Source organism: Mustelus asterias, chromosome 20 (genome assembly GCF_964213995.1).
Source record: "Mustelus asterias chromosome 20, sMusAst1.hap1.1, whole genome shotgun sequence".
NCBI classification, from domain to species: Eukaryota; Metazoa; Chordata; class Chondrichthyes; order Carcharhiniformes; family Triakidae; genus Mustelus; species Mustelus asterias.
The window spans coordinates 59,740,346-59,766,612 of NC_135820.1; the positions used below are offsets into that span (position 1 = coordinate 59,740,346).

At 43.5% G+C, this 26,267-nt stretch overlaps 1 protein-coding gene across 2 annotated transcripts in view; it reads right to left on the reverse strand.

Annotated features, from left to right (window-relative positions):
• Window positions 1–26,267, reverse strand: part of ptprt (protein tyrosine phosphatase receptor type T) — a 999,403-nt gene that overhangs the window by 14,931 nt on the left and 958,205 nt on the right. For both annotated transcript variants that reach the window (XM_078236146.1, XM_078236147.1), the window contains 7 exons: window positions 21,163–21,279; window positions 14,084–14,238; window positions 13,653–13,788; window positions 8,629–8,778; window positions 6,077–6,250; window positions 3,315–3,446; window positions 859–984 (listed from right to left, as the gene is read on the reverse strand). In XM_078236146.1, coding sequence (XP_078092272.1) covers window positions 859–984; window positions 3,315–3,446; window positions 6,077–6,250; window positions 8,629–8,778; window positions 13,653–13,788; window positions 14,084–14,238; window positions 21,163–21,279 — 990 coding nt within the window. The remainder of the gene's footprint in view (window positions 1–858; window positions 985–3,314; window positions 3,447–6,076; window positions 6,251–8,628; window positions 8,779–13,652; window positions 13,789–14,083; window positions 14,239–21,162; window positions 21,280–26,267) is intronic.

Below are 26,267 nucleotides of genomic sequence, written 5' to 3' on the forward strand. Positions count from 1 at the left end.
TGTCTGGCCCAATTTAGTTTCCTGGGGGTTACCATTCACCAGATGGACACGGCCAACTTCAGTACCTGATGAGTCACAAATAGTGCTGCACATTGTACATTCACAAGTGAACATCCCCACCTCTGACCTTTTGATGGAGGGAAGTTCTCTAATGCTGCAGCAGATGGTTGAGCCAATGACACTAGCCCAAGGAACTCCTGCAGTGATATCCCAGGACTGAGATGATTGACTTCCAACTACCACAAGAGGGGAGAGATACAAAAAAGTGTCCAGAGGGGCAATTTTTTTCACACAGAGGGTGGTGAGTGTCTGGAACAAGCTGCCAGAGGTAGTAGTAGAGGCGGGTACAATTTTGTCATTGAAAAAGCGCTTAGACAGTTACATGGGTAAGATGGGTATAGAGGGATATGGGCCAAATGCAGGCAATTGGGACTAGCTGAGGGTTTTAAAAAAAAGGGCAGCATGGACAAGTTGGGCCAAAGGGCCTGTTTCCATGCTGTAAACTTCTATGACTCTAACCATCTTTTTTGTGCTAAGTATGACTTTAACAATGGAGGGTTCTCCCCCTGATTCCCATTGAATTCACTTCTGCAAGGGCTCCTTGATGCCATACTTGGTCAAATGTTGCCTAATAAGTAACTGACTTGTAGTAGCAACAAGAATGAATGGTTAAAACCCCTCACAGAACTAAGGACAGAGAACAAATTTATTTTCAAACATTCTAATAACCTGAGTTCACAGAAGGGTTATTTTAAGGAAATGTAAATGTTTTCTGTGCGATTTTAATTTCTGTACAATTTAGACTACAAGAATGTCCACAATGAACATACGTAACAGTTCTCGAAATGTCAGCCTTACTCGTGCCATATTGTAGATCCGAAAAACTCGAACAATGATGTCCTCTTCAAAGTCTGCTGAGATGAACTCCACTTGGATAGGACCATAGCAACACAAACTCTTCTCTGGCCAGTACTGAATGCAGAGCTGGGTAAAAAGCACAAGAAGTTATGGACTTGACACAAAAACCAAGACTCAAAACATTGAGTTTCATTAGTGTCACTGTCAATATAGAATTACCTGTCGGTTCAAATCTATCCACTTTTTAAATATGTAGAAACATATATAGAAACTGGAAGCAGGAATAGGCCATTCGGCCCTTGGAGCCTGCTCCTCCATTCATTATGATCATGGCTGATCATCAAATTCAATACTTTGATCCCACCATATCCTTTGATCCCTTTAGCCCCAAGAGCTACATCCGATTTCTTCTTGAAGTCACACAACGTTTAGGCCTCAACCATTTTCTATGGTAGTGAATTCCACAGATTCACCACTCTCTGGGTGAAGAAATAATCAAATCACTGATGTGTCTTCTTACTCCAAACATTTCCCTATCTGCTTCAAGAAGACGACCATCATCCTAGTACCAAAGAAAAGCCAGGCAGCGTGCCTTAATAACTATCGTCCTGTGCCTCTGACATCCATCATTATGAAGTGCTGCGAAAGGCTAGTCATGGCACGAATAAATTCCAGCCTCCCGGACTGCCTGGACCCACTACAGTTCGCCTACTGCCACAACAGGTCCACAGCAGACGCCATCTCTCTGGTCCTGCACTCAACCTGGAATACCTAGATAACAAAGACACCTATGTCAGACTCCTATTTATTGACTACAGCTCAGCCTTCAACACCATTATTCCTGCGAAACTCATCTCCAAACTCTGTGGCCTGGGCCTCGGCTCCTCCCTCTGCGACTGGATCCTGAACTTCCTAACCCACAGACCACAATCAGTAAGGATAGGCAACAACACCTCCTCCACGATCATCCTCAACACTGGTGCCCCACAAGGCTGTGTTCTCAGCCCCTTACTATACTCCTTATACACCTATGACTATGTGGCCAAATTTCCCTCCAATTCGATTTTCAAGTTTGCTGATGACACCACCGTAGTGGGTTGGATCTCAAACAATGACGAGACAGAGAACAGGAATGAGAGAGAATCTGGTGAACTGGTGCGGCAACAATAATCTCTCCCTCAATGTCAACAAAACAGAGGAGATTGTCATCGACTTCAGGAAGCGTAGTGGAGAACATGTCCCTGTCTACATCAATGGGGACGAAGTAGAAAGGATCAAAAATTTCAAGTTTTCAGGTGTCCAGGTCACCAACAACCTGTCCTGGTCCCCCCATGCCGACACTATAGTTAAGAAAGCCCACCAACGCCTCTTCTTTCTCAGAAGACTAAGGAAATTTGCATATCAGCTATGACTCTCACCAACCTTTACAGAGGCACCATGGAAAGCATTCTTTCTGGTTGTATCACAGCTTGGTATGGCTCCTGCTCTGCCCAAAACCGCAAGGAACTACAAAAGGTTGTGAATGTAGCCCAATCCATCACGCAAACCAGTCTCCCATCCATTGACTCTGTCTACACTTCCTGCTGCCTCGGCAAAGCAGGCAGCATAATTAAACACCCCATGCACCCCGGACATTCTCTCTTCCTCCTTCTTCCGTCGGGAAAAACATACAAAAGTCTGAGGTCATGTACCAACCGACTCAAGAACAGCTTCTTCTCTGCTGCTGTCAGACTTTTGAATGGACCGACCTTGCATTAAGTTGATCTTTCTCTACACCCTTGCTCTGACTGTCACACTACATTCTGCACTCTATCGTTTCCTGTTCTATGAACGATATGCTTTGTCTGTATAGTACACAAGAAACAATACTTTTCACTGTATGCTAATACATGTGATAATAATAAATCAAATCAAATCAAATTTCTTCACTTCTGCTGCTCTCTGCATGAAACTGTTTTGGTGCAAATAATTACGACAAGTGCATGGCAAAGTCTAGAAATCACTAGTAACTATGTTGGCTGGATGAATATTTAACACATCTGAATTACCTTCATCCAATATTTTACCAGAGATTTTCCTCTGAAATCTACTGTAAAGATGAGGAGCATTTTTTTAAAAAAGCTACAAACATTTCAATCCACCAATGTAACTTTTAGGTGGCTGCGTCTGTTTAAATTCATGCCTTACCTCTTTAACAATGGCTTATCTGCAACTTGCCACTTAGTACGAGTCCCAACATGAGCCAAGAACCTGACCTCAGTGTTAAAGTTAAGCTAACCACAAAACATCAGATAGACTCAGTGCATTAATAATTCAGAGAATGTTAATAAGGGCAGCCCTTGCAAACACTCCCCCCCCACCCCCACCCTCACCCCTCAAAACTGCACACTTGTAACTTTTCCATGTTGCAGAGGAAACTAATGGGGACGGATACAGATCTTGTTCATTTTCCCTACCTGTGCAGCATCAAGTTCATTCAACATTACTATTGCTGAGCAATGGTAATCGAACACTAGTCTCCAGAAATCGGTCACAGTATTTGGTAAAGGATGCTGTGTGACAATAAACGCTGCAGGCTGCTTGTGGCTCTGAGAAAGTGACAAGAAGCAACATTCTTAGTTGACTGGGTCACATGTGTTTATTTCAACAACACAAAATACATCAGCAACATAAATTTAACTTCAAAAAATGCCAGAAATTACTTTTTCTCGGTTAGAGGTAGATTTAAGAGATCCATCTGAAGTCCAGAGGTAATTGTGAGACCAAGGATATTGATAGATGAAGAACTTTTGAAAGGTGGAATCCATTCAGATGAAAGATGTTGGCTAGACTTGATCAGTCAAGATGTGTGACCCGAAGGGCATTGATGAATGTAGGACAATATTTATTATCTAAAGAGTGGACAGGATTGGCTGATGGCTGGAACAAATTTTTGAATAGAGGAGATGACAAGGAACCTCTGAGCAAATGGAGGACTGCAGAGAAAACAATTTAAATGGAAAAATAGACAACCAGGAGCATAAACTTGTTGGGATGCCATTTGACGATAATGTGTTTAGAAATGCACAGCTCTTGGCCCTATCACAGACTGAGAGTAAGGAAGGCAAAATATTGGAAAGGGATACACCCAAGGGTAGACATTTGTAGATGAGAGATCTGCATTGGGATTTGCTGGTGTCGAAAGACACAGGGTCTCACAGGGATTCAACCTGATGCCAGTCATCAGAGCAGTACACAAATCAGTTCATGTTTACTCAGATTAAATAAACTAGAGTTGGAGATATGAGAAAGCTGGATGGCAGACCTCTTTGCCATTACTATTGCTTCATAGAATTACTGGCTGCAGGTTTATCGGAAAGGGGTCCGTCTTAACCACTGTTTTATAATTACCTTCTTGCAGGATCAGTTCAGTTCTGAATACAACTTGTCAAGAAATCTGTCCGGGAAACCCAAGAAATTGTAATATTTTTCTGTTGGTAATATTCTGGCTGTTTTGTTAACTGTTAGGGTATGTGAATGATGACTAAAGCAGGGGACAGAGTGACTGTGTGAATGTAAATTGGGAGTTTGATATATTAATAAGCTTAGAAAGACTTCAATCAGATGTTTAAGGTAATTTATTAAGATTGGTTATAGAACAGGAATAGATTTGAATGTGTGTTGTGGTTCAAAGGATAAAATATGCAATATGTGAAAGAAAGATAGCATACGTAAAGTGTGGATAAAAGGAGTTTTAGAAGTGAAAGAGGTAAAATTAATCAGTTCTAGGAGAGAGCAGCTCTAAAAAAAACTTGGTGAGATATTGAGAGATCAAAGGGAAAGAATGTATTTAAGGAGATACTGAAAACCTATGAAGGTAGCTGTTTTAGATCTGAGCCAACAGTCGGAATAGCTGGTTAACTCCCAGCCAGTAGTGTGAATCAAGCCAGATCTGAAACACCATCTGCGAGGAAACCTCAGAGGATACCCCAAGAGACAATTCAAGGCAAGGTATGGTAAAAGTTTCTGGATTTTTATTGGTGTTAAAATCTATAAGCTCTTGCTGAACAGATTGGGGGAAAGTATAGCTATCCTGAGTAAATCAAAAAGTCAAAATACAAAGAACAAAGAACAATACAGCACAGGAACAGGCCCTTCGGCCCTCCAAGCCCGCGCCGCTCCCTGGTCCAAACTAGACCATTCTTTTGTATCCCTCCATTCCCACTTCTTCATGTGGCTGTCTAGATAAGTCTTAAACGTTCCCAGTGTGTCCGCCTCCACCACCTTGCCTGGCAGCGCATTCCAGGCCCCTACCACTCTCTGTGTAAAATATGTCCGCCTGATATCTGTGTTAAACCTCCCCCCCTTCACCTTGAACCTATGACCCCCTCGTGAACGTCACCACCGACCTGGGGAAAAGCTTCCCACCGTTCACCCTATCTATGCCTTTCATAATTTCATACACCTCTATTAAGTCTCCCCTCATCCTCCGTCTTTCCAGGGAGAACAACCCCAGTTACCCAATCTCTCCTCATAACTAAGCCCCTCCATACCAGGTAACATCCTGGTAAACCTCCTCTGTACTCTCTCCAAAGCCTCCACGTCCTTCTGGTAGTGTGGCGACCAGAACTGGACGCAGTATTCCAGATGCTAGAAAGGTAAAATAGAAGGTTTGAAACAACTAACTCTGAGGGTAGTTAAATGAAGGTTGTTTGGAACTGTTTGAAGTATTGGTACAGTGTAAAACCATTAGCTGGAATATTACAGCCATTTACACTGGTGGGATTTTCTGGTCCCGCTGCAGTGAATGGAGATTTGGCTGGGTGCCAAATTCTCCAACTTGGCTGCAGCGAGAGCGTGGCATGACTGGCCACTAAGATCTTAAGTGTCTTTTTGAAGCTGTTCTGTTTTTGTTCATTGTTTACCTGATTTCTTAATAAACGTTTACTTTGCTATAAAATCATCACTAGCAGTTGGGGACATCATTTCCGGGTTTCAAAACCTCTCCTCATACTGTACAAATTGCAAACACAAACATGAGGGCAGTTGATCCAAGATTCTCTTCTGGAATTCCCTCAACAAAAGTTACACTAAATTTTTTAATAAGATTAATGTAGAAATATCTGTTTTTATACAATCAGCATTTGACGTATTTTCACATTAGTATAGCTATACTGAGTAAATCAAAAAGTCAAATTGCAATGTTTGAAACACCTAGCAAAATAATTTTTTCACTTACATCCATGAGTGCAGCGTTCATGTAGTTGTTTGTTTCGCCATCTACAGAAATAAGGAATGGGAGACATCTGTCTGGCGGGAGTACGTCCATATTACGGTTCTTGTCATGATTGCGAGGTAATAGACCAACACTGCAATCCTCAGCTCGGACACGAGGAGTTACAATATTTAATGTCTGCAAATGAAAATTCCAAAGGAGGAAACTGAGTAATTGTCATTTTCCCTCTCTTCCTTTACATGAATTAAACTGACTGACAGATTTTTGACTTCTGTTGGCCAGGGAGGACTCTGGAGCAGGACCCTGGTGGGGGGGGGGGGGGGGGGGGGGAAGGAGGGAGTGGGAGAGCGGGGCGTAGTTGGGGGGGGGGGTGGAATTAGTATGATCTGATCCTTAATCACAGTTGTGATTCTGGGGCTCCAAAGACTCCAAACCTCAATTGCGTAGTATGTCCAATTATGGGGTGCAGTCCGATCCTTGACCGTGAAGGCAGCAAGACGTCTGATCCAGGTGGTTGGGGGGGTGGGGGGGGGGAAGAGGGGGAGGGGGTTTGGTGGGGGAAGGCTGTTGAGGAAAGTTGATCCCTGACCTAGAGGCCTTTTGTTGTGTGTGGAAGTCTAATTGGAGGGTGTTTAGTAGCTGCAGCGGACACTTACAGGGGCTGAGGGAAAGCAGTCCTGTTCCCCAGGCCCACAAGCTGCGCTGCAAAGACTTCTCCTGAAGCTGTCTTTGCCTGAATTCAGCTGTTGGGTTTTCAGAGGCCACGGAAACCCAGCAAGTGACAGATAAACCTATAAAAAAAAGGTTAAATAAGAATCTGCCAACCTCATTAAAATATTCAAATTGTCGATTCGCATGGTGGGAGTGGTGTTGTTGCCAGCCCCTTGTCTCACTTCCATTAAACCTGGAAGTCGGCAGGTTGGACTTGGGTTGAAGACTCTTCAACTTTTAACCCTGTTACCCTAACCCAACTCACCCATTTCTGGGTGTGAAATTCCAGCCCATAATGACTGGAGCATTTCATCCTCTACGTGGAAGGACATTTATAAGGAGCTTGTGATTTTTTTAAACCACATGATTTCTCCTGTTTCGGTACAGATGCATATACTTTACTGGAAAGGAAAATTGCTCAAACTGCTCCTATTTATTTAAATTCCAACAGTAATTAGAACAGTTTTGCAGAATCTCAAGCGCACCATTTTCCCAATGTTTTAGTCCATTCTTAAGGGCTCCTAACTATAATTTGCCACCAAGGGACAGTGTGATCATTTGCTTTTCCCCAACTAAGCAGAAAAGAAAAATTCACAGGCATTAATTTTTAAAATATAAAAATACACTGCGTCCTAACTAGCATACTCAATATCTCTCCGTGAAATAAGATTTTATTTCTACTTAGAAGACCACCACATGTTGGTTTGCATGAAAAGCATCTTCGCCTATTCAAACTCACCCTTCCAAACAATCGATTCTACTTTTTCTGAAATGACTCTCATGCCCTGGTCTCAATCATCCTGCTTGGCAATTCAGGCCAGCTACTGACCGATCTCTGTGCAGAGAATGCTTTGATATTCACAACCATGAATCTGCTCCATTTGTCTTGATCCCATGTATGTATGAGAGAATTGTATCGGGTTTAAGTCCTCTATTAAGCTAAGTATCTTATACACCTCTGCAAGTTGCTCTCTATGGTGCCTCTTCAGTAACCAAAGAGCTGCAGATTATTCCGAATGGCACTTCCCTCGAACATCCAGTTTAGCTCCACTGCCTTGCGCTGCACTGCCTCTCGGACCTGAATGGCTTCCATACATTTTGGCAACCAGCTATGTACAGAGCACTATACAGATTTTAACACAAACTCAACTGAAAACTCAGCATCCTGTTTGTTTCGCATCTTGCCAGCAACGCATTGTTTGGACGCAGGGTGCGATGAATCACTCATACCCTTGCCTTCATATCCCCGCCTCCATGAACAAGAGGAAATCCAACATGGACACTCCAGTCACCTCAACCACACACAAAAACAAAAATGCTGGAAAATCTCAGCAACTCTGACAGCATCTGTTGAGAGAGAATAGACCCGCCGGGTGAAGCGTCACCTAGACTGGAAACGCTGGCACTATTCTCTCTCCACAGATACTGTCAGACCTGCTGAGATTTTCCAGCATTTTTTGCTTTAGTTTCAGATTCCAGCATCCGCAGTATTTTGCTTTTGCCACAGTCACCTCTTCTGTTGTACGTTAGTTCCCGTTAGAACTGTTCAACTTTAGCCAGTTACTAATCTGCATCCATGAATTAGTTTCGCAATACAGAATCTCAATATAGCCAACACCATATAGCTTTCTAAACTATTCAGAGTGGAACCCTATTCAAAACAGTCCATGATGTTGGTTGGCCAAGATCCATTCCAAAAGTCAAGTTAGCTATCATCTATCAGGCTCTCTACCATTTTATTTATAATCCTGATCCCCCATTCATACACAAACTTTATAACTTAAAAGCATCTACTTCATCAACTTATTTTCTTTTTGCAGTTATGTTTATTCGATCTTGGTCACCTGAAACTCGTCTTTGATCTGGCTGGAGTTGGTTTGTGGGTCCACTTTGCTGATGTTATAAAACATAGCTCTGAATTCACAGACTGGTATCGTCGTGTTTCCACATAAGCATGCCTCCAAAATTGCATCATGGACAAAGACGTATTGCTCCTACAGCACAAAAGCACAAAAGAAATACAGTTTAGATATAATTGCATCCAGCTTTTTACACTGTCCGTTTCTGTGTAGCCCTGAAACACTGTACCAATAACAACGCTTTCAGATTTCCCAGTTATGCTGTGGGATATTAATACACAAATGCTTCACATGTATCTCTGAAATTCCTCTCTATTTTAAGCAGGATTATCCCTCCACTAAGCAAGTGGAGAGATGATTTATGAAACTTGTTCAAGTCTGTTTTTCAGTGAGGATCAAAACACAGTAACTTCATTGCAGTGTTAAAAGTAAGCCTACTTTTTTTTATTCATTCGTGGAACATGGGCATCGCTGGCCGGCCAGCATTTACTGCCATCCTTAATTGCCCAAGGGCAGTTGAGAGTCAACCACATTACTGTGTCTCTGGAGTAACATGTAGGCCAGACCAGGTAAGGACGGCAGATTTCCTTCTCTGAAGGACTTTAGTGAACCAGATGGGTTTTTCCGACAATCAACAACGGTTTCATGGTCATCAGTAGATTCTTAATTCCAGATATTTTTAATATGAATTCAAATTCCACTATCTGCCGTGGCGGGATTTGAACCTGGGTCCCCAGAACATTAGCTGAGTTTCTGGATTAATAGTCTAGCGATAACACCACTAGATCGCCTCCCCTCCTACTTGTGACACTAATAAATAAACCTAACTTACACGTAACTTAAAACCCATGGAATCCTGTGGCTGTTTTCAGTGACCAAGTGTTTTAAATCTCAAACTTTGTCCACTTTAAGCAAAACGTTATTGGTTCCGAACCGGATCGTACCAACAACTTGGGGGTCTGGCCAAGGATCCTAGCCAGGTATCAATGGAGAGAGTGTCTAAGCACAGATGTAGATTCTTGTACTGTTTAATTGACAGGCAGTGGATGTGCAGAATAGCACAGCACATCAAAATATGAGATAATTTTAGCATCAACTCCCAGTGGTATTCAAAAGTGATGGTATCTCTCAAGTTCTGTGCTCCTGGTTCATTCCAGCCACCTGGCAGGGATTTTGCAAGCTTCAGTCAATCTGGCATGTGTAACATCAGTCCCCAGTTAATGGATGCAGTGACCAAACAGATGGAATATTTGCTTCATTGATTGCGGTGCACGAACAGCAAGAGCAAAACAGATCTATAATTTAGCTGGTTTTGTAAAACTATTGATGGCAAATGAATTGATTAATGCTTAACTGCAAAGACCTTTCATTAAAGATGAAGAGTATTCTACTGATAATCTCCACATTGAGCGAAATAAGTTGTCTATTCTCGTTGGGTTCAATTTAATGAATCCAGAATGCATTGCCAGTGCAAATTAGAAATTCAGGCGAGCACGTCTCCTGATTTTCTGACTATTTTATCACCTCATAGAATCCCTACAGTGCAGAAGGAGGCTATTCGGCCCATTAAGCCCCCACTGACAATAATCCCATCCAGGCCCTATCCCCGTAACCCCACGTCTTTACCCTGCTAGTCCCCCTGACTCTAAGGGAGAATTTAGCATGGCCAATCCACCTAACCCGCACATCTGGAAACGGAGCACCCAGAGGAAACGCATGTCGGCATAGGGAAAACGTCCAAACTGCACCCAGACAGTCACCCAAAGCTGGAACTGAACCCAGGTCCCTGGCACTGTGAGGATCAGTAGATTCTTAATTCCAGATATTTTTAATATGAATTCAAATTCCACTATCTGCCAATCAATCGTGCCACCTTATCTTTCATTGTGCTCCTAACATCATAAGATTCTGAGATGGATCTCAGGTAAATTTGACGATTTAAACTTCCTGGCACACAGCTGCATTCGGCAGGAACCACATATCGGGAATTAAGTTCTTGTTATATTAATTACCGTGCATACTTGTGTAAATGTCCATATTTGATTTGATTTATTGTCACATGTATTGGGATACAGCGTAAAGCATTGTTTTTTTGCGCGCTAAACAGACAAAACATACCATTTACAGAGTACGCAGGGGAGAAGGAAAGGAGAGGTTGTAGAATGTAATGTTGCAGTCATAGTTAGGGTGTAGAGAAAGATCAGTTTAATATAAGGTAGGTCATTTCAAAAGTCTGATGGCAGCAGGGAAGAAGCTGTTCTTGAGTCGGTTGGTACATGATCTCAGACTTTTGTATTCTTTTCCTGATGGAAGAAGGTGGAAGAGAGAATGTCCGGGGTCCGGGGTGAAAATGTCCTTGATTGTGCTGGCTGCTTTCTCGAGGCAGCGGGAAGCGTAGACAGAGTCAGAGCTGACTCAAGATTTTTGGCTTAAAAGTTCGTAATTTTTCATTTACTTTATGTTAAACTCGACCTTAGTTTTTCAGGGATCAAAACCCAGAAGTTTTAAGGCTAAAGTATAATCCTGGAGATGTTTCGGATGCTCAAATCATGAAAACTGTCAAAGGAACATTATCAGCCCTGCAGGTTTTCCAAGGTAATAAAAGTCCTTTCGATGCTTGAAACTTGATCTCGCTCGATATTTAGCATCTTAACGGAGAATTCTGGCATCATTATTTGGCCCATCTCCCTGGGGGTTATAATCAACAAGATACTTGCATTTATACAGCGTTTTATCCAGCCATTAAATAACTTCGAAGCACTTCACACAGTGAATTGCTTTTCTTGAAGTTGAGTGGTCATTATTATGTAGATACTATTATGTAATAACCATTCTATGACAGCAATGTCCTGGGAACAGTAATAGCTTGAATGATCAGTTAATGCACTGGTTGCTGATACTGTCTGAGGGAGGCAAGATTGCCCAGATAATGCAAGGACCCCCTTGCTTTTTTTAAAGATGTCTTAACAGCTGCATGAACAGGCAAATGTGTCTTGGATTTAATGTCTTATTTGAAGGCAGGCACCACTGATAGTACAGTGAACCTTCAGTACTGTAACGAAATATCAGCCGATATTAGGTGCACAAACCCTGATATCAGACACAGAACAGTCACCTTCTAACCCAGAGGTGAGAATTTTACCAACAGGGCTCAGTTCAGTTGCTTATTTTGCGCAGGGGGCGAGGTTGCATTTCTAGGAGGGAGAGACCATTTTCAGACTGCCTTTCATACTCTCGTAGATGTCACAAGGTACAGAACAGAAAAGAGCCTATAAGCCACCAAAATGTGGTGGTATTCTGAGACAATGGTTGTGCCATGGTCTTCACCTCTGTGTTAAGCATCGTCTGGTATAGTTCAGCATCCACTCTCTGCTGCATTTTCTGTGCAGGAAAACAGTGGGCCGGGAAGGTGCACGATTCACTGGTCTCTGTTTCTCTGGGTCCCCCTCTCGGCCAATTGAGCTCTTCCTTTCTGCTCACCTCTTCCAATGCCTGTCCAAACAGTCAGCCTTCAGAGGTTACAGCTGTTGGCGACTGTCTCCCAGTTGTCAGTATCAATGTCTGCCATCTTCATATCTCGCTTGCAGGTGTCCCAGTAGCAAAGGTATGGACGTCTAGGGGGTCATGGCCAAGTGGCCAGTTCACCATACAGAAGCTTTTTGGGTCTATGGCCGTCATCCTTCTGGCAAATATGACCAAGCCAGCATAGATATCGTTGGCTTAGGAATTAGTGTATTTTGATATACGTTGTGATAAGCATGCTCTAAGACATCATGTCCTGTCAAGATCATAGGTCTGAGACAGTGAAGGTGAAAACCTTTCCCCCCTAACCCACTTAGAAGAGAAACAACCCGGTAACATGGTGGCACAGTGGTCAGCACTGCTGCCTCACAATGCCAGGGACCCCAGGTTCGATTCCCAGATTGGGTCACTGTCTATGTAGAGTTTGCACATTGTCTGCGTGGGTTTCCTCCGGGTGCTCCAGTTTTCTCCCACAGTCCAAAGATGTGCAGGTTAGGTGGATTGGCCATGCTGAATGCTCCTTCTGTGTCCCCGAGCAGGCACCGGAGTATGGCGGCTAGGGGATTTTCACAGCAACTTCATTGCAGTGCTAATGTAAGCCTACTTGTGACACTAATAAAATAAATTGAATGGGATGGAGAGTGTCAGTTACCTACTTCCCTTATGCAACAATAACATATGGTATGAAGTTGCAGATATCTCTATCTGCAACCTACAAAGAGAGGGTACAGAAAAGGTTCACCAGGATGTTGCCTGGTTTGGAGGGTATTAGCTATGAGGAGAGATTGGACAAACTTGGTTTGTTTTCACTTGAACGTCGGAGACTGAGGGGGCGACCTGATAGAAGTTTACAAAATTATGAGAGGCATGGATTAAATGGATAGTTGGAGTCTTTTTCCCAGGGTGGAAGTGTCAATTACCAGGGAACATAGGTTTACGGTAAAAGGGGGAAAGTTTAAAGGAGATATGAAAGGCTAGTTTTTTTACACAGGGGATGGTAAATGCCTGAAATATGCTGCCAAAGGAGATGGTAGAAAGAGATACAATAGAAATGTTTAAAAGGCATCTTGACAGATATATGAATAACCAGGGAGTAGAGGGATACAGGTTAGGTTGGTTGGCCATGCTAAATGACCCTAGTGTCAGGGAAATTATCAGGATAAATATGTGGGGTTACGGCCTATGTGGGATTGTGGTCGGTGCAGACTTGATGGGCCAAATGGCCTCCTTCTGCGCTGTAGGGATTCTGTCCTGTTCTATGATTGTAACGGAAAAGATCATTTTGGAATGGGCTGAAAATCTATTCGCTTTCGATCAAGATGCAATTCAATTAACATTTCTACACCTTTCCAGTGACAAAAATATATTGATAACATTTACTACATTAATCGAAGGGAAAACTTTTACTGGACAAATCTGAAAGTGCAAAATCAAAGGTAAAAGCTCACGACAGTGAAATCATTGTGAATAAATCTTATCATCAATACCTCTGTCTGTACCATGTTGACCCTCTGTGAGCGAAGTTCTCGGACACAATTGTAAATGTCCACGACACCTTCACTTTCTGCCATATCAAGCATTATGTCAATAGCAATAAAACATCCCGTCCTCCCTGCGCCCGCACTAAAACACAAAAATGTTACAACAATGAGGGAACACTGCTTGAAGCAATCTGGATGTCCAATTGTAACACTCATTTTATTTTTAGCTGCATCAAAATATAATAAAATTCAGGGGCATTAAAAGTGGGTTTCACTTTTACTTCATTTTTCCACTTCTTGCAATAACGATAATCCTTAATGCAGCTGCATTTGTTTTTGGTACAAACAGTATAAAAATGGTAATAAACCATGAGTCGAGTGATAAATGGATTGAGTGTCAAGTGGTGAATAAAATGTATACTTTGGCCATGACATACCTGCAATGTACTATAATGGGACCAACATCAGTTGGGTTAAGGAACTTCACTTGTCTTACAAATCCCAATAAACCTGTTGCATAGCATGGTACTCCATGATCAGGCCAGCTAGTGAAGTGGAACTGTCTAATCTCCCGGATTTCATGATTACCCTTCTATAAAGGAAAGAAGTCAAAATGAGATATTTGCGTTGTAAAAGAAAAAGTTCTCTACTTATTTCATTGAATGCACGCTTTATTTAGATACATGCAAAGACCATGTAAGAACCTATGAATATACAGAACTGGAATATCTTGCAGCAGCCCATGCAGTCAGTGCCAATGTTTGTCCTCAGATAGAGCTCACTGCTCTTGGGGCTTAAATGATCAAGGGAGACTGGGGGGAAGGTGGGTTCAGGATATTGAATTTGATGATCAGCCATGATCAAAATGAATGGTGGAACAGGCTCGAAGGGCCGATTGGCCTACTCCTGCTTCTAGTTTCTACACTCTGAAACTGAAAATCAGGCAGTTTCAATATCGTCCAGCCAATCGCAATGCCCATGGCAGCAAGGTGAATAATCTACCCCTTTCTGTCTTTCAATATTATGTTTCAACAAGTTAATATTTGAAGGATTCTGCAAACAGTTATTGATTTGAAATGTTGGCCGGAATTCTCCAGCTGTTCACGCCAATGGGATTCTCTGGTCCTGCTGCAGTGAATGGAGATTTGGCTGAGTGCCAAATTCTCCACTCTTGCTGGCAGTGGCAGTGTGGTGTGAATATTCACTCTGTTTCTCTCTCCACCGATGCTCCCAGACCTGCTGAGCATTTCCAACATTTTGTTTTTATTTCAGATTTCCAGCATTGGGATGATTTTGTAGGTGTAATTTTCAAATGCAGCTAACGTTTATGTCCTTCCGGTGCCTGTTTACCCAGCTTCATGTAGCAGATGATGTTGCATTCGTTAATTAAAGTGTGCAAGCACTTAATTTCACTCAATGATGCCCCAAATCATAGAATCCCTACAGTGCAGAATGAGGCCATTTGGCCCATTGAGTCTGCACCAACAACAATCCCACCCGGGCCCTATTCCCGTAACACCATGTATTTACCCTGCTAATCCCCCTGACACAAAGGGGCAATTTACCATGGCCAATCTACCTAACCTGCACACCTTTGGACTGTAGCACCCGGAGGAAACCACGCAGACATGGGGAGAATGTACAAACTCCACACAGTCACCCGAGACTGGAATCGAATCTGGATCCCTGCACTGAGGCAGCAGTGCTAACCAACTGTGCCACCGTGCCGCCCCTGTGTATTAACACTGGGATGGTACTCTTTCTTTTCTTTGTTGCTCTTTTTCAAATGATAAAACACCTTGTAGTGGTGGACTTTGAGTCGATCTCTTGCTGATATATGGCCAGGTTTATTACATATAGCGTTGGCTTGAAGGTGACAGCCTTATCAATTAAGACCAGGTCTATGAAAGAGGTTTTAACACTTCCTTCTTCATCCATTTTACAAGCCCTGTGCAAGTTGTAGTCTTATGAATAAATAAACAGTTTTTAAACTGGTTAACTAGCAATTTAGGTGCCTGATAATTGTGAAAGGTACATTCGGATTGGTTTACTTCACTTTTATTAACATTGACTTGATTTACTTTTTATTAAAACTTCAGAAGCAAAATTGTGAATATCAGCCATCAGATTTGTTTTTGTCATTTTCTACAATCTGGGGGGCAATCAGCCATGCACAGGTGAAAAATGTTTACCCTCATAGTCAAGAACAAAGAACAAAGAACAGTACAGCACAGGAAACAGGCCCTTCGGCCCTCCAAGCCTGTGCCGCTCCTTGGTCCAACTAGACCATTTGTTTGTATCCCTCCATTCCCAGACGGCTCACGTGACTATCCAGGTAAGTGTTAAAGTCTTGTCACGTTTGCCAGATATTGGTAAAGTTTCAGGAAAACGTGAAGTGACGTCTGGGTCAGTGCAAAATGCAGCAAGTTGTTTTGATGTAGAATTTAGTCCATGTTCCCTTTAGGATCTGGGTACATTGTGTACAATTGTTTTTGTTGCTGTCAGGCGATGGTCTGTAAAGGCTGCCAGTACAAAAACATTTAGTCTGGGTGCACATTTTTAAATTCATTCCTGGGACATGGGCTTGCTAGGCCATAACAGAGGGCAGTTGAGAGTCAACCACATTGCCGAGGCTCTGGAGTCGCATGTAGGCCAGACCAGGTAAGAACAGCAGATTTCCTTCCCTAAAGGACATTAGTGAACCAGATGGTTTCATGGTCATCGGTAGACCCTTAATTCCAGATATTTTTATTGAATTCAAATTCCACCAACTGCTGTGGTGGGATTTGAACCCGAGTCCCCAGAACATTAGCTGAGTTTCTGGATTAATAGTCTGGCGATTAAACCACTCGCATCACCTCTCCAAGACAATGTGATGTTATGTGTTATTCTGTGCCTTTGGTGTCAGGTATTTAGCTTATCGTTAGACTTGCAGTGCCTCCAGTTCTGTTTGCACTACAAATCAACACTTGGATAGAAAATTATGGCACTGTGCAAGTGGCAAAGTATATTCCCATGTTGGGGAAAGATAGGGTAAAGAAATACAGAGCTCCCTCAATGATGAAAGAGATACAGAGTGAGGAAAGCCAAAAAAGAGTGCATATGGCAGATGTCAGATGGATTATACAATTGAGAACCAAACTGAATATAGAAGCTTCAGAGGGGAAATTAAAAAATAAATAAGAGAAGCAAAGACTGGGTATGAGAAGAGACTGGCAACAAACGTAAAAGGGAATTCAAATGTCTTCCAAAGGCATAAAAATAGTAAAAGGATGTAGAAAAGAGGGGTGAGGCTGATTTAGGGACTAAAAGAATTCACACAAGAGGCATGGTTGAGATATTAAATGATTACTTTGCATCTATCTCCATCAAGGAAGCAGATTCTTCCCTGGTCACAGTGAAAAGGAGGTTGAATTTTGTGGGGCCAATGGGGATCTCGGTCCACTGGTAGGAGAACCGGTGGGAAATTCCCGTCAGTTGCATGGGTGAAGCCCGCTAGAGTATGGATGGGATGGGGATCATGGGATGGGGGTTGCAGAATGAGGGTGCAGTAGGAGATCAGAGGCAAGAACAGGGGGGTGGCCTTTCGCAGCCCCTCTCCTTCTTGCTGCCAGGTCCCTCAATTGTTAGAGTAATGCGACTCCTGTTAAATCCCTGACTTGTCAGCAAAGTTACAGCCCATGGAATCAATGTGACACTAGTAGCTTGGATTCAAAAATTGGCTGAGTAACAGGAAATAAATGATTGTTTATTGGACTGAAGGAAGGTGTACAGTGGGGGTCTCCGGGGTCGGTGTTAGGAGTCCCGCTTTTCTTGATATATGTTGATGACCTTGACATAGCCTCATAGGGTACAATTTCAAAATCTGCAAAATGCACAAAACTTGGAAGTATTGTGAAACTTCAAGAGGACATAGACAAACTGGTAGAATGGATGGACAAGTTGCAGATTAAATTTGATTCATTTGATGGCAAGTATGAGGGGAGGCAATAGAAGATAAAAGATACAATTCAAAAGGAGGTGCAGGAGCAAAGGGACAAGGGGGTCTATGTGCACAAACCATTGATGATGGCAGGGTGGATTGAGAAGGCAGTTACTGAAAACTTTAAATACAAGATTACTACATCTCTACTGAGACTGCAGCATGAGGTATGAATGTGGTGTGAGATTTCTAGTGTGGATTTAATGGGGAGTACGTTTCCTGCAGTTTAGAGTCCAGGGATTTTGGATTGAATACGGCTGCTGGTGAATGAGACTCAAGGGCTGAAACAGTTGAGTTGGAAGTGAGAGAACTTGGAAAGCATAGGCCAAATTGGAAAGGCTTTGGCCGTGATCCTACTTTCTTGCCCCACTGGCTGATGGGCTGGACGAGCCAACAACACCACGAGAGAGCTGAGATATCAGATTTGTGCCCGATTTCTCACCTCCTGGTGGGGGGAAGGTGGGGGGGAGGGATCAGCTGTGGAGCCTTGCAGTAACAAGGGGGGTGGAATTCAGCCACGAAGGCCTGCAGTAGTTGGAGGAGGCAGTAACTGTCAGACCCTGTGTTCACAGAACACGAAATGTAAGCATACAAAATTGCGCCCTCTGCTGCTATCTGCCGGCTTTCAGCCGAGCTAGGCCCCTGAGAAACAAGTTTGGCCGCATTTTTTTGACAGAGTCAGGTAAGATTCAATTTTTAACTCGCCCAAAAAAAGGCGCAAATTTCTCTCATTATCACCCTCAATTGGCACTTAGAATTTTTTGGTAAGATCGCCCCCTGTAAGATTGCACACTTGTGCTGGTACTAATTCAAGAGTTTGCAACTAGACGTGCATGAGGTGTATCATTGTTACATCGACTATTTAAAGTGAAATTTACCTTTTTATTTGAAATAACCTTCACCTGTTGATTGATGCTGATTTTAGTTGATTTGTTACAGTAAAAGTGTTAAAAAATGAAATCATTTCCAGTGGGTTTTTTTCCATTGGTGTTGTGGAGATTCCCTTCCTTTCAAAAAAGTTACCAATCTCTATGGGTCCATGAATTTGGAACTCAAATGTTAGAAGCTACGTGCTTGTGGTGCTGAAGTCAAATGCGTACAGAGATAATAGCCCGAGTGACAAGTGGTTGTCACTTTATCAATGGTGACATATCTAATTACAGTCTAACAGCACATATCAACTAACATGACAACTTAGATGCTGGATATGAAATGTCACATCAGTGCAGGTTCAGGTAATCAGTGCTAATTGGGAAACCCCCTTGTAAAATTCTAATGAAATGCCCTTTGCTCTGGCACTGTAGGAAAAGGTCCTAATATGGTCCTTTTACAGGGGTGAAAATTTACCTTTTAATAGCAGCTAATCATTTACTGTCATGCTATTGACTCATGTGATGGATATTGTCAGGATGATTATAGTAAAGCAACATTCAATTCACAATCTGGGAGATCTAGGCTATTATTTCCAAGGACTGCATAATTGCACATCAAGGAGTCTTGGCACAGGCATGCAGTCTTTCAAAATTCTTATATTCTTACATTCAGCTCTGCGCACTGCAATCTTGCATACAAGTTATCTCCCTTTCCATATTCCTATTAATTTGCATATATCTCAAGTTGCTGATGTTCAGACCTGGTATTTATTCATCAGTGAGAAAACAGAATATCAAAATTCCCTCCCACAAAAAACACTGGGGAAAACCAGCAAAGGAGAAATTCAAAAGCAGATGAGGTTAAATTGACAGGATTTCCATCCCTGAATTTTCAAGACCCTGGGATTGCATGTTTTTTAAATTCATTTGTGGGACATGGGTGTCATTGGCTGGCCAGCATTTATTGATGTGGAGATGCCGGCGTTGGACTGGGGTGAACACAGTAAGAGTTTTAACAACACCAGGTTAAAGTCCAACACCAGGTTAAAGTCCAACACCAGGTTAAAGTGGACTTTAACCCCTGGTGTTGTTAAAACTCTTACAGCATTTATTGCCCATCCCTAGTTGTTCTTGAGAAGGTGGTGGTGAGCTGCTTTGTTGAAGCGCTGCAGTCCATGTGCTGTGGGTTGACCCATAATGCCATTAGGGAGGGAATTCCAGGATATCCAGCGACTGTGAAGGAATGGTGATATATTTCCAAGTCAGGAAGGTGCGTGGCTTGGGTGGGGAACTTGCAGGTGGTGGTGTTCCCATTTATTTGTTGGTCTTGTCCTTCCAGATGGAAGTGGTCATGGATTTGGAAGGTGCTGTCTAAGAATCTTGGGTGAATTGCTGCAGTGCACCTTGTAGATAGCACACACTGCTGCTACTGAGCGTTGGTGGTGGAGGGATTGAATGTTTGTCGATGTGGTGCCAATCAAGCGGCTGCTTTGTCCTGGATGGTGTCAAGCTTCCTGAGTGTTGTTGGTGCTGCACCCATCCAGGCAAGTGGGGAGTATTCCATCACACTCATGACTTGTAGATGATGAATAGGTTTTGGAGAGTCAGGAGGTGAGTTACTTGCCACAGTATCCCTAGCCTCTGATCTGCTCTTGTAGCCAGTGTTTATGTGGTGAGTCCAGTTGTGTTTCTGGTCAATGGTAACCCCAAGGATGTTGACAGTGGGGGATTCAGTGATGGTAACACCATTGAATGTTAAGGGGCGATGGTTAGAGTGTGTCTTATTGCTGATGGTCATTGCCTGGCATTTGTGTGGCGCGAATGTTATTTGCCACTTGTCAGCCCAATCCTGGATATTGTCCAGATCTTGTTGCATTTGAACCTGGACTGTTTCAGTATCTGAGGAGTCGTGAATGGTGCAATCATCGGCGAACATCCCCACTTCTGACCTTATGACGGAGGGAAGGTCATTGATGAAGAAGCTGAAGATTGTTGGGCCTAGGACACTACCCTGAGGGACTCCTGCAGAGATGTCCTGGAGCTGGGATGACTGACCCTCCACAACCATAACCATCTTCCTATGTACCAGGTATGACTCCAACCAGCAGAGAGTTTGCCCCATGATATCCATTGATTCCAATGCAGTTTGGAGACCTGGTTGGTAAAACACTTAATTCTGACAGCATCTATATTCATTGCACTTCCTAGCATTAAGATGCTTTTTTAAATTCATTTGTGGGACATGGGCATCACTGGATGGCCAGCACTTATTGCCCATCCCTAGTCACCCTTGAACTGAGTGGCCTGTTAGGCCATTTCAGAGGGCAGTTGAGAGTCCACCACATTGCTGTGGCTCTGGAGTCACATGTAGACCAGACCGGGTAAGGACGGCAGATTTCCTTCCCTAAAGGACATCAGTGAAACAGATGAGTTTTTCCGACAATTGACAATGGTTTCATGGTCACCAGTAGATTCTTAATTTTAGATTATTTTAAAAATTGAGTCCAAATTCTACCATCTGCAGTGGTGGGATTCGAAACCGGGTCCCAGGACATTAGTTGAGTTTCTGGATTACTAGTCTAGCAATAGTACCATGGGGCTTTCGCCTTCCCCTGTAGATTTTGAAACATCTTACCCGGCTGAAGTGGTGCATTTTACGTACCTTTTGAACTGTGAAAGTCCGTATAACGTATTCTGCTAGTGGTTCTGTCTCAACAAGTGTGACTTTAATATCTCCATATAGCTCGGTATCATCTGGCCAATATCTGCAGCATTTCACCTGGTGTAGAACAAGAAGAGGAAAAGGATTCTATCTGTGAATTAGCAAAGAATGGTATTGGTGCAGTGATTGCTGTGAGGCAAGTCCCTAAGGGAGATTTTCCACCCCCGTTTTCGGTGGGCGAGAATGGCAGAGGGGGTGGGAATCGAGGGGGTGTCCCAAATGGCTTTTACACCAATGGGAATTCTCTTCTCGGTCATCCACGCCCCCCTCCCCCCCCGCCCACCAGTGATATAATGGGGTTCCCACAATGCAAAGACGGGAACCCTATTTGGAATACATTTTAATATAATTAGCGGGCCTCCCCACTGTAACATCTACACACATAGGAAAGCCCTCTCCCCGCCCCACCACCCGCCGTTGGCGTGACATCATATTGGCGGGGGTTACAACAGGGCTTTAAAAACAGGGAACTGGCAGCTGGCAAATAGAACCTGGTGGCAGTGAGTACAGCTTCCGTGGTGGGGGCGGGGGGTGTTGGCGGAGAGGATCATGCCTGGACAGTACCCTGGCACCGCCCCCGACACATTCCTGATTTCTTTAACCTCTCTAACTCTCCCCGCCTTCAGGTTACTCCTTTCTCTTTCACCAAACATTTGGTCACCCATCCTAATATCTCTGAATGTTATTGTTATTTATTAGTGTGACAAGTCGACTTACATTAACACTGCAATGAAGTTACTATGAAAATCGCCTCGTCGCCACACTCCAGTGCCTATTCGGGTTCACTGAGGGAGAATTTAGCATGGCTAATGTGCTTAACCAGCACGGCTTTCGGACTGTGGGAGAGAAACTGGAGCACCCGGAGGAAACCCACGCAGGAGAATGTGAAGACTCCGCACAGACAATGACCAAAGCGGGGAATCGAACCCGGGTCCCTGGCACTGTGAGGCAGCAGTGCTAACCACTGTGCCACCGTGCCGCCCAATATGGCTGGATATATAATTTTGTTCAATGCTCATATGATGTGCCTTTGAATATTTTCTATGGTAAGAATGTTATGCAAATCTAAGTTATTGTGAAGCACTTGACTGCAATTCTATAAAGGCCACTGACTTCACAGCACAAACAAGTGAAAATAATTCTCACAGGAACAGCTAAATTGAATATTAAACAGTGTAATACAGTATTCATAAGTTTAAATTTAGTCGCTTGATAGTACAGAACTTGAGCAACACACACAAATGAGTCATGTTTTCTTTCCTTCATGGGATGTGGGCATCACTGACAAGGCCAGCATTTGGTGTCCAGCCCTAATTGCCCTCAAACTGAATGGCTTCATCCGCCATTTCACTGGGCAGTTGAGAGTCAACCTGTGGGTCTGGAGTCGAAGAGAGGTTGCTCTCCAAATTTTGCAGTCCCACCCCCTGCACCAATTCCAACCACCGGCAGGACTGGAAAATCACCACCTAGTAGTTGTGCTGGCTGTGGCCCATTTACATGTGCTAGAAGCTACAAATAGTCACACACAGGACCCAGTCCGTTGGAAACTGAAAGAACATTTCCGTGCATGGTGCCTTTTTCAACCGTACAAAAGCCTGGGGGGGCAGCAATTCCCTGGTTTGTCCCCCATGCCACTGCCTTGACCAATTAGAATTGACCTGCCTGGTTTGAATTTAAATAAAAGCTTCGTGGTTAACTGTTCCCTGGTGCATTCTCCATGGCAATATCGTTACCAATCACAGTCCACTTGCCAACCCATCTTCTCATCCAGTATAAATTGTTCTTGCCTTTAAAATATGTGGGTTTCCTCCGGGTGCTCCGGTTTCCTCCCACATCCAAAGATGCGCCGGTTAGGTGGATTGGCCATGCTCAATTGCCCCTATTGTCAGGGGGATTAGAGGGGTAAATATGTGGGGTTACGGGAATAGGCCTGGGTGGGATTGTGGTCGGTGCAGACTCGATGGGCCGAATGGCCTCCTTCTGCACTGTAAGGATTCTATGATTTTATGAAATGATATTCTGGCGAATCTGTCTTGATGAACGTCAGATGGAAAGCTTCAAAAGCATGTACGTTTTTTTCTTCAGTAAACATGTTTAAATTTAGTGAAGATCTGCTCTGAGTGTAGAGCATTGCTTTGCAGGTGTCCAGTTCGGAGAATCATTAAAAATAATCACCAGAAAATAAGGAGCGCCACAAACTAGGCAGACTGATCCCCTCACCCGTTCCTCTGATCCAAGCTTCTATGTAGCAAGACTTTCCGCTTTGAGCCTTCCGATGCAAAATTTAAAAACTTGCATTTATGTCGCATTCTTCTCATACTAATACATCAAAAGGTGCTTTAGTCAATTATTTATTCCTGATGTGTAAACATTTGCAGTGAGTTTGCATTCATTGCATCAGCCATCAACATGTCCCGTAAATTATGACTCTCTGTGAAAAGAAATATCTCTTGAAATCTAACTTATTCCTATGCTGACATAACTTATATTTGTCCCTCCAGTTCTCCCAACCCAATCCAACTCAAATAGCCTATCCACATTGATCACATTTAATCCATTTATTACTTTAAATACATTCAGTTGCAACTCTGCTTGGAATATACATGATTACATTAGCTCCACCCAGAGTACAATGTTACCTTTATCTGTATCAAATACCAACTTCTTATTATTTATTTTTCTCATGTCATGTCTATGGTCTCCATGCAGAACCACAGCCATTAGTAACAACTTTGCGCCAATGGAAATGTAACCAATTCCTTATCAAAGCCCTGATACGCTTGTTAGACTCTAAGGTACGAGGTAACCTGCATCCACCAACTCATTTTCTTTCTTCATATGAGGATATTCCAAAGCAGACACATGTGCAGCATTTACCCAGAAAGTTTTAACTTCCTATGGGTAGATTTCCAATGCTCAGTGCCCTCTGAGAATGTCTCTGACACTGACCTCAGTGTTGGAGACTTGGGCTTGATGCTCTATATTTACACTGTCCAAGACGGCAAGGTAGCACAGTGGTTAGCACTGCTGCCTCACAGCGCCAGGGACCAGGGTTCAATTCCAGGCTTGGGTCACTGTCTATGTGGAGTTTGCATGTTCTCCCTGTGTCTGCGTGGGTTTCCTCGGGTGCTCCGGTTTTGTCCCACAGTCCAAAGATGTGCCGGTTAGGTTGACTGGCCGTGCTAAATTGACCCTAGTTTCAGGGGATTAACAGGATAAATGTGTGGGGTTACGGGAATAGGGCCTGGGTGGGATTGTGGTCGGTGCAGACTCGATGGGCCAAATGACCTCCCTCTGTACTGCAGGGATTCTATGATTCTATGATTCTCCCGCTGCTAATCCCAGGCATTGGTCAGTGACTAACAATGGGAGCAGTTATGGAAAAGCTTAAAAAATACCCACCCACCCTTCAGGAAATGGTCACATCCTCACCCACGCATCGTCACCTCTGACACTGCTCACCCACTCACCTGCACCCCAACAATACTCAGAACCCTCCCCTGCATCCCGACAATACTCACCCTCCTCCTCACCAGCCCTACATTCCTAATTTCCCTCCCTCCCGCACCCTACAATAACCTTCCCTCCCCCACCTCCTGTGTTGCACACTTTTTCTCTCTTATTCCCCCACTGTGCTCACCTTCCCACCTGGCCCAGCATTCCTCCCCCATTCCCAAACAGTGCTCACCCTCCTTTACTCCTAATAATCAGCTCACTCCCGGCTAACCCTCCCTCCCTCAGCCCCGGCAATGCTCAGCTATTCTCCTGGCTCACCTTCCAGAATCACTGGCTCCCGAATGGGCGATGTCAGAAGAGTCAGCGTTGCCAGGGGGTGGTGGTGGCCTCGGCAGGTAAAAGCCCGATTGACCAATGCCAGAAAATACGTGCAAAGTTTGATATAGCTAATGACAGGTGGTTAACTTTAGGTCAGGCTTTTACCCCATGGTTTAGACAAAGAACTCAATACATTATTGGGCATATTGTAAAGGGTGATAAGGTCACGTCAATCAGCTATTCAGGTCAACTTCTGAAAAAGGTTAAAAAGTAAGAGACTCTGTAAGACTTCAGTGCAGTTGCTGATTGAGAAAACCTCCACAGAGTAGATTCATGCCAACCCTCTTGGGTTGCTTGAGAACTTACGAAGACATGAAAGACTGTGAAAAAAAGAGAAAGAAGAAGAACAAGATGTTTGCTCATGCTGTCCATCCTGACCGATTTGGACCAGTGCTTTTTACTTCATAGAATCATAGAGTCCCTACAGTGCAGAAGGAGGCCATTCGGCCCATCAAGTCTGCACCGACCACAATCCCACCCAGGCCTTATTCCCGTAACCCCACATATTTTTGGGTATAAAGCTGATGCCTTTTATTATTTACACTGCTCATACATGATAATGGATAGTCGGTAACATAACTCATTCCCATTCTAATACAGGACAGAGTGAGAAATCAGATGGCTTGCTCACTTATTGGTGTGGCACCTCCATGTTGCAATTTTAATCTTTCCAGTTTGTTGAAATTTAATTTGAGAACAATTTATTGTTAATAATATCAACCAGGATGGGCTATAACTAACATAGTGGCTATAACTAACATCCGCACAGACAGTGGCCCAAGCCGGGAATCGAACCCGGGTCCCTGCTCGATGAACTCAGCAGGGGCCCAGTAACTTACTTTGAACACAGCAGTTTTTTTAAATTGGTGAAGGTGGTAAAACAAGCTGTTAATCCCCCTGACACTAGGGTCCAATTTAGCATGGCCAATCAACCTAACCTGCACATCTTTGGACTGTAGGAGGAAACAGGAGCACTTGGAGGAAATCCACGCAGACACGGGGAAAACGTGCAAACTCCATACAGACAGTGACCCGAGGCCGGAATTGAACCCGGGTCCCTGGAGCTGTGAGGCAGCAGTGCTGACCACTGTGCCACCGTGCTGCACTTGTTGTGGTTTTATGCTTTTGCTGTATAACCAGTGGTGCTATATATCCCATCTTGAACTCTGCTTAAACCCAGCATGCCCACTATGTTAGTTATAGCCGATCCT